At 35.1% G+C, this 9,615-nt stretch overlaps 1 protein-coding gene across 1 annotated transcript; it reads left to right on the top strand.

The window, feature by feature from the left end:
• Positions 1-222: 222 nt before the first annotated feature.
• Positions 223-9,317, top strand: LOC131946555 (uncharacterized). Its single transcript, XM_059307406.1, has 2 exons — positions 223-255; positions 8,472-9,317. Exon 2 carries the CDS (start codon positions 8,477-8,479, stop codon positions 9,260-9,262), a length of 786 nt encoding a protein of 261 aa, XP_059163389.1. The 5' UTR covers positions 223-255; positions 8,472-8,476; the 3' UTR covers positions 9,263-9,317.
• The last annotated feature ends 298 nt before the right edge of the window (positions 9,318-9,615 follow it).

The raw sequence follows: 9,615 nt of genomic DNA, 5'->3' as shown, positions 1-9,615 counted from the left end.
TATTTAACTTAGACCACACCAAGACAACCCTCCCCACCCCAGTATTTACCTTAGACCACACAAAGACAACCCTCCCCACCCCACAACCTTCTTAGAAGACACTCCCACGCGAACCTCGTCACCTTCCCTTGTCTCAGATGGCACAAGAACCGCCAAACCGCTTTGTCTGCGGTGACGAATTATCCCCAGCAATAGTATAAAAATGTGATGGAACAACTTTCACATTGAGCAGCAATCACTTCCTCCAGTCGAACTGTGAGTATCTTTGTGCCAGCTCCACGTCGCTTTTTGCATTTGTGTTCGGTGGTTTCTGGTAACTAGATTAAATTTTGTATTTCGTTTTAAATTTAATGTGCTGAACTAAATACCGCATGTCTAGTTGTATGTCTTTATTGGGTTTTTATTTTAAATTAATTTGATATAGTCTGTTTTTACCTTTATATGCAGGATTCATCTACACAAACATAACTATATGCACCTTTATGTTTGTAGCTATTTGGTTACGAATTACATATTCGTCTTGATTATGTTTGCAATATTGTATGATTTGACATTTTTATTATTTGGTAGCACAGGCTCAATAGGGCATTGTGTGGGCTAAATGTAATCTTTATCGTTTAGTGCAGGTATATTGTGGTTGCATAATGTGTTTGTGACGAGCTGTTGTAGATATGCTGTGCAATGTTTATGTATGACTAACAATAACGTTACCCTCTTGGAAATTGGCTTTAACTTAAACGATGTATTGACTGAATACAAAACTTACCAAATCAGGTTAGATGCAAATCATGACAGACCAAACCTTTACTGACTCTCATTCAGCTAAGTTCTAATACTAGGCAGACAGCTAGCAGATAGAGCACCTCTCTTGTTGCCGTCTGCTATGACCTGCTTGATTCCACCAGGTTTTATGAATCGACCAAGTTGATTGCTCTAAGGTCATGGGTCGTCACAAAGGGGAAATTTTTCCGTCTGTTCCACTATCTAGCCAAGTGTTACTTGCCCCAGGTAACAAATGGTGACACAAGCCCACGTAGGAATTGGTGACAATAGCTAAGATAGCAACTGGTGACACTAGCCCACAAAACGACTGGTGACATTAGCCCAGGTAGAAACTTGGGACATTGCCCAGGTAACAACTGGTGAAGTTGTCAAGTTAGCAAATGGTGACACTGGTCCAGTTAGCAAATTGTGACACTTTTCCAGTAGACACTGGCTAGCCCAGGTAACAATAGGTGATATTGGCCCAGGTAACAACTGGTGACACAAGTCCTGGTAGCAACTGGTGAAATTAGCTAAGGTATTAACCTATTGACTCGTTGAGTCAAGGTAAACACCTAGAGACACAAGGCAAAGACCTACTGACACTAGCCCAGGTAACGTCGCAGTACCATCAACATCAGGTTACGACCTAGTGCTAAGTACAGGTAAAGACCTACTGACACTAGCCCAGGTAAAGACCTAGAGACACTACCCCATGTAAAGACATAGCCCAGGTAAAGATCATATAAAAAAATTAATAACAAAGTTTTGTCAGATAATGAATAATGATTTGCATTTCAGTTTTATCTCTATTGAATTTCCTGACGATTTAAACATACTTGTTGGTTGTTTCCCTTAGGTAAAGTGACTTTAATACATGGGAAGTAACTGAAGTAACTGAAGATCAGAACTTTTTACATGTATGAACCTGAAAATTGGCTGTGGCTGGTTAGAACCTGTCCAAAGCTAATATCTGAATTTTAAGACCTAGCCTCAACCTAACAACAAACTGGTCAGAACTAGACTAAACCTGACCAAAAACTGGTTAGAGCTAGACTAAACCTGACAACAAACTGGTTAGAACTAGACTAAACCTGACAACAAACTGGTTAGAACTCGACTAAATCTGACAACAAACTGGTTAGAACTAGCTTAAACCTGACAACAAACTGGTTAGAACTCGACTAAATCTGACAACAAACTAGTTAGAGCTGTACTAAACCTGGCAACAAACTAGTTAGAACCAGACTAAACCTGAAAAAAACTGGTTAGAACCAGACTAAACCTGACAACAAACTGGTTAGAACTAGACTAAACCTGACAACAAGGCTAGTTAGAAAAATAAATTTCTCACATTGATATCTTGTTTGTGGAGAGTCTAGCCAGCGATCATTTTAAAAAATTAAAAATAAAACAAATTTACTTTCCTAAAAACGTTACAATACTTATATTCGATTTGCAATACATTATTATAAAGCTAACGAAAACGACAAATGGAATGTAGAAATTTTTATTTTAATGCTGTAAAAAGTCCTAGTGGATGTAAGTTATTGGATTTCATACAATCATTATTTTAAACATGAGACCCTCGAGTTTATTGATTCAAAATTGTTTACTGACCTAGAGATATTATTCTTGAATTTTTTTCTGAAAGTAAAGTGAATATAACAAATTGAAAAGGTTTAATCAGAGCATGGTTTATGAAACAGATTTTGATGTTTATTCCTATCGGCCTTGGGGGTAGTATATATATATATATATATATATATATATATATATATATATATATATATATATATATATATATATATATATATATATATATATATATATGTGTGTGTGTGTATATATATATACATATATATATATATATATATATATATATATTTATATATATGTATATATATATATATATATACATATATATATATATATATATATATATATATATATATATATATATATATATATATATATATATATATATATACATGAAAATGTAGCTCTCCCTGATCTTGCTACACCTAGTGTACCAAATCACAACCCCCAACAACGATGGCCATTTTGAGTTTCACTTACTTTAGCCATTTGTAATGTCAGTTCATGCAGACTTGTGCATTCTCCGACTGTTTGCTATTGCTGTTCGCTGGTTTTATGACAGTTTGATCAGCTGTTTTAATGACTAGTACTTTTGGGCAGCTAATAGCAAGTTTTCTGAATCATAACGATTATGGAACTGTCTAAAGTCGACTTGGAATTCGTGTTGTCCTGTATTTTTAATGTCACTGTATTCTATTATTTTTAGTGAAACCGTAGCAACATCCTCCTATAGGAGCATAGACAAAGTCTTGTTATCGTGTGAAAAATAGATGACGCTTTACACTTTTCAAAGTCGAAAAAATCTTGTCCGTGAAAATAAAGCTTAAGTAACGTTGCAATTAGGTCTCATACAAAAATATAACCTCTCACTTGTCGTGATACTTGCTCTACTCTTCAAAAGCCGATAGCTTGAGCACCGTTTCAGTTAGGTGGACGGTATTTTCATGTCATGTTTCTTTCAACATATACATAATTAGGTGACCGTTAGAATATTGGAGCTGCTATTTTAAACGGTGAACCTAAGATGCTTCAACATCACTGACTATACGTTCAACTACTGTTGACTGTGCTCGACAATACTATACTCATTCTCCCCCCCCCCTACTTGACTGTTAACGTTTTAACAAAATATTTAATGAGTAGATGTAGAGTTTCTGGTATTCCATTCTGCGGTTTTCTATTATTTAAAAAAATCACGGTCGTCAGCACTTGGTTGAACTTGACAAATCGCCGGCCATTCGGGCAAAAAAAAAGTAGTTTAAACCAAAAATGGCACCCTAAAATTATTGTAGTTAATCTGCGTATCGATTTATTTGAAGACGTGAAAAAATGCCACATCTCTCTAAAATGTGAAAATCTTTAACAACAAACTTGTTTTTATCCGAGGGTTTGACGAACAGAAAATGTATTTCTATAATTATGTATATGTAGGCTAATTAAGTAACCCTAACGTAGGTACAATTTTTGTGTGGATAAAAATTTAGGGGGGTCTGGGAATCAAAGAAGATGAATTTCAGAATTACAATGCAGCAGAGGCGTAGCGAGGGGGGGGGGGGGGGGCGGGGGTGCGGACCGCACCGGGTGACATCATTTAGGGGGGTGACACCAAGGCAAAAAATAGCAAAATATATAGAGAAAAAATTGAGGGGGGGGGGGTGCAAATCGAAAGTTTGAGGGGGTGCAAATCAAAGTATTTGAGGGGGGCAAATCGAAAGTTTGAGGGAGGGGGGGGGTGCAAATCGAAAGTTTGAGGGGAGGTGGAAATCGAAAGTTTGAGGGGGGGGGGGGGTGCAAATTGAAAGTTTAAGGGGGGGGGGTGGAAATCGAAAGTTTGAGGGGGGTGCAAATTGAAAATTTGAAAGTTTGTCCCGAGAAGAGTCTCTACGCCTCTGGGGGTGACACCATTAAGTGCCGCACCGGGCGACACCCGACCACGCTACGCCACTGCAATGCAGCCCTGCAATTTCTCCTAAGCCACAGCTTGGCATCATGCAGTCATAAAACCATTAATTTGTTGGTAAAGAATTAAACAATAGAAACCAACTGCAGACAATTAAAACTAAAATTATAATCAACATGTATCTTTAGTAAAAGACAGCATAATCTAAATATAGAAAACTGGCTCCCAAACCCAACTATTTAACGCAAAGAAATTTCCGTCTCCGGCTAACACATTAATAAAATAGACAAATATTAAACCGATGGCTAAATGGTAGACGAGATTTAGAAGAAAATATATTTAGGTCACATTGGTATAACTTAGAAGCATTTCATAGTTCTTTTTGGACACAAAGTATGAATATGATTTAAGGTATAACTAAGTACTCAGCTCTATTTACTATATACCCGGCGCCCGGGGACAAACTTTCAATTCCCCCCCCCATATATTTTTTATTTTTATAATTTAAAACTGCAGCTTAAATGAGGTTTTAATTATTTTTTTAAAACCCATTTGGCGCCCCTAGGGTACCCACCTGCCCCCCTCCCCCCACCACCCCTTCGCTACGCCTCAGTCATAGTCTTGAAGACTATCAAACGAAACATGCATATCTACCATTGATAAAACAATGCTGATGTTTGGTAAAAATATTGGAGAAAAGCTGGACATTGTAGACAACTTATTAAAGTAATCAGTCAGTAAAATAAGTGGTTATAAAAAAACGTTCAAGTTCAGATTGATACAGTAAATTGTAATATAAAACGGCTATAACTGCTAAAAACTCCAACATCACTCATGATGAGAACCATTGCAGTAAATATATTGTATTTCAATTTTTTTTTAAGTATTTTATCAGAATTTAATATTTTCTGTTAATATTTTTTTTCAAATAAAAATTAATTAACTGACGACTATCAAGTATAAAAATCAGCTAAATGAAATAAACATGTAGTCTCAGATTTCTTTAATCACAACTTTGATGTGATTTAACAACAGTTTAACAAACGACGCTAAAAGACTCCATTCTCCTTGAAAATTCTTTTTGAAAATTACCTTTTCGGACCTGAAGGTCAACATGGCAGATGAAGTAGAGTATTTCTTTTTCAGAGACCACGACTTATATACGGATTGTTTTTTTTTTTTGTCAGTGCCATCTTTGCTACACTTAACGGATCAGTTAACCATTTGAGTTGTGTGAATGAGTCAGGTACTCATTAGAGCTGAGTCGACATTTGGAGCAGAAGTCCAGCTTTCAGGGTTAACAGTATTGAGCTCTAGCCCTAATCCTACCAGCTATATCAAAACTCGTTGTAGTCTCCAAGAACTTATCAGAGACCAGTGTTCCAGACTTTTTTCTCCGGGGGGGGGGGGCACTTGAAATTTTCCGGGGGGGGGGGGGGGGGGGGCAGACTAAAATTTCCGGGGGGCGGACACTGTTAAAAGACTACCCACGTGACCTATATGTCAACCAACGTCTGGGTTATTCCACAAATAAAATCTGATTTATGAACCCGTGGAAATGTATTCTTTCATTCGTACTATTTTTGAAACGTCAAAACTAGTGAGTTATATTATACTGTTTTTAGACTTTTGATAAATCCCCGTAATTACGACGGATTAAATATTTCCCCCAGTCTATTTTCGTGATTTCAAATAAGTGCTTCAGCAACATTTGTAAATGTATATTCTTCAAAGGTATACTATTTCAGATTTTTTTTCAAATAATTAAAAAAAAATTAATTAAGGTATTCGTTAGTTTTAACATAGATTGTGGTTTTATTTTATTTTTTAAATTTTTTTTAAATGTAACTCGAAACTGAATAACATTTTCAGTGAACTCCCCAGCTTAATGTGATTACTAAAATGTTATTTTTCTCTGTGTAACCAAATCTAAATATAACACTCTGACGTATCGTCTCACGTTCCCTATCTCTCATTAGAGGTGAAGAAACTCAATGAAAACCGTAGAGCTGCACATAAAGGTAACGCGACACCGTGCCGCAATAAAAATGTTCTAACAGCGATGATAAACTGTGAAAAAATGGTGACACTGGAATAGCCAGAAAACCAAAGCTAAGTTTTAGACTGCTAGCCTCAGTAGATGTACAGTATAAAGTTTTAGTTAGTGCTATACCAACCAGGCTCGGGTAGATGAATACTAAAAAGGGTCGACTCTTCTCAGAGATAAATATATCCGAAGTATAGAGAAAGTCTTGTAATAGTGCAAAAAAAAAATCGAGATTTTTACAAATCTCGACGTTTTACACCTCACTGACACGGAAAAACATAATTTTGCAATCTTGTCCGTATGTCTGTGTGTCTGTCTGTGTGTGTATGTCTCTGTCTGTCTGTCTGTCTGTGTGTAAACACGATAACTTGAGTACCGTTATAGCTAGGTTGATGAAATTTCATATATAAGTATTTTATCAAAATCGTAGATCCGTATCAACTTTTGAGCGATTTCCGATAACCGGAAGTGGTACTTTTTCTCCTTTGAATTTTTCAAAAACCTATAACTTGAGTACTATTTCAGATAGATAAATGAAATTTCACGTGTAAGTAAAAGATCTAATTCTCTACCTTCTGTTAAATTTTGAGTAATTTCCTTTGACCGGAAGTACTAATTTACTCTATTTCCTATTTCTCAAAAAAACGCATGTAAATTTATAAAGTGCTAATAATATTGCGCACTATTATACACATTTTGTTTTGGCGTTCGCTTGGTGCGCAATTCTTTTTTATACTAGATTTTATTCTATTTTTAAAATTTTAAGTAAACAAAAATCATGTCTATATTCCGAGTTGCCATATCACGTAGTGTTATATTAGAATATTCGAGAAAGTTTAAGAGAGATCACTCCCGGTTTATTTTAAATTTAGCTTTGTCACTTACGTTATGTTGTATGTCATGTTTTTGAAACTATATTAGCAGAACACGTTTTTTTTATATTTAACAAAATAACAGTATGGTAACCGTATTGGGTAAATTCTGCGATTTATTTCTTTGTAATTCATAGACCTAACCCAGGCTGTATTTTAAGTTCCCAAAGAGAAAAACTATTTTAAGTATTAGCTACTTGTCATGCATGCATCACGTTAGCTATTGGTCAGGCTTGACATCAAGTTAATTACTTCTCAGACATGACCTCATAATCACTGACCTAATGACCTCTGTATAACTACTGGAGAATTTTACAAATTATGCGTTGATCAATGTTTACTATAACAACGACCAGCATTGGTTGAAATCCTGTAGAGTTCTTATATAGAATATCTTACTATTGTGAATTTGATTTTTAATAACTTATTTGGACAAATTTGTAGACAAAAAAATAATCCATCGAGTAAATCAAAGAAGAATATTAAAAAAAAAATTTAAAAATAAAATTCTAGACATAAAGAAAAATTTCTCAACTGTAAAATATTATTACGTGTAATTTTGTAAATTTCGTTTATTTTTTTCATTTAAATAGATTTGTTGTTCTAATTGTGTTGAACTTAGGATGCGTCTAAAACAAATTAGAAAATCTCATAAATATTGAGTTGAAAGTGCAGACAATCCTTTTGACAATTAATTTCTCTCTCATATTTTACTTGTCTAGACATAATATGTGCCCATAATTGCTTATTTTTCTTCAGCTATTGTTTTACACTATTTAATTTCAAATTTGAATTTATCGTTTTTTTAATTAGCTTTTAGGTATCTCCGCCAGATAAAGATATTCTTCAAGCTTTTTAATAGAAATTGAAATATCTGATTGGGTTTGAAAAAAAATGAGTGTAAATATAGAAATATTTTAGCTAAATGAATTTTATTTTATGAAAATGTATTAACTTCCAATATAATTAAAAAAAAATTTTAAATTTAGAATTTAAAACGTTAAAGTGTATTATAGTTTTTAGCTGTTGTTCGTACAAAATTTGTTTAACGTTTTATTTTTCCAACACATTTCAGAAAAACAAATATGTTGATGTAACTACTTATTCAGTTGTGTATTTTAATTTACGTACAGTGCTTACAAACTTTTAAAAAAGTTTAATTAATTTTTATTAATTAGATCACTCATCGTTTTCCATTAATTATAATAAAAATAGCACCAACATTCTTGAAATAAAATACTTGCTTGTTAGTTTTCTGTTGTGAAATAATTTAACGATTTTCCTTCCACAGACACAATGGCGAAGAAAATGAGTTCCCTCCTCTTCACGCAAGTTGCCAGCGCTTTGGTCTTCTTTTTTCTCAATCATTCCTGGAGTATGGACACTAATAGCGTCGCCAACCGACCAAGACCGGACACACCACTCTCCAAAAACATTCTGGACGTCCTCGCCTGCTCCCCTGGACAGTACGACAAACAAGGTCAAGGCTACTCCAAAAATAACCTTTGCAACTTGTATATGAACTCGCGGAAGCCAAACAACACAACATACTCTCAACGAAGCGGCGTAGATATGGAGAAACCTGATGCTGAACAAGCCGACCCCCAACAGTTTCGTCCAAACTCCAACAATGAAATGTTCGATTCACGTTCTTTCTACCCAAATTTTCAAGACGATGCTCATAGTTTAGACGAAAATTCAATTTTAGACCACCAAAACTTCAAAGAAAGAAACGAAATCGGCGAACCACACTCCACAAGAGATAAAAGAATCCGCTCATCAATTTGTTCAAACAGTTCCTGGACAATTGACCACACTCGGCCTCTGCCTTGGACCTGCAACCAGAGAAAGGAATGGGTTCATCTTCAGAGCAACATCTACCCCAGCTGGATCCAGCGAACGGTGTGCGAGGGCACCTGCTGGTTCGGCCACTTCAACTGCACGCCGGTGACCTTCACCACGATGTTGCTGCGGCTGTGCTTCACGCCCCCCTGTAGTGACGACAGGGTGCCCTACTCCCTCAGGCGCAGCTGGCACTTCACAGAGTACGAGGTCACGGTTGGTTGCACCTGCTCAGCTTAAACTTTAGGAGCTCCCAAGAAGAAAAAAATACAAAAATCATTCCTGTGTACTACAAACTATTAAAGAAAGGCGTTTATTTAAAAAAAATATCTATAAAATCAACCAGATTTTTGAATGCTAAATTTATATTAAAACTTATTTTGCTTTGAACAATAAACGATATTACAACAGCCATGAAATAACATCCTAATTATCCTTGAATTAATATATTTAATTAAAGTCGCTTTAATTCTATAGTGTAATAAATGAGTTATTTATTATTTGTGCAGTATGAGTAATGTGAAATTTATATCTGAGTTACAAATGGGTAACAACAAATAGAACATATAAATAAAGTATTAAATTTATGTATA

This window comes from Physella acuta, unplaced genomic scaffold (genome assembly GCF_028476545.2).
Source record: "Physella acuta isolate Inbredline_101_S28 unplaced genomic scaffold, ASM2847654v3 ptg000562l, whole genome shotgun sequence".
NCBI classification, from domain to species: domain Eukaryota; kingdom Metazoa; phylum Mollusca; class Gastropoda; family Physidae; genus Physella; species Physella acuta.
Note: the sequence above shows the minus strand (reverse complement) of the source record. Positions and strands in the feature narration are given on the sequence as shown.

Excerpts from the sequence above, each read along its gene's own strand:
- LOC131946555 (XM_059307406.1), top strand. The coding sequence starts at position 8,477 with ATGGCGAAGAAAATGAGTTCCCTCCTCTTCACGCAAGTTGCCAGCGCT.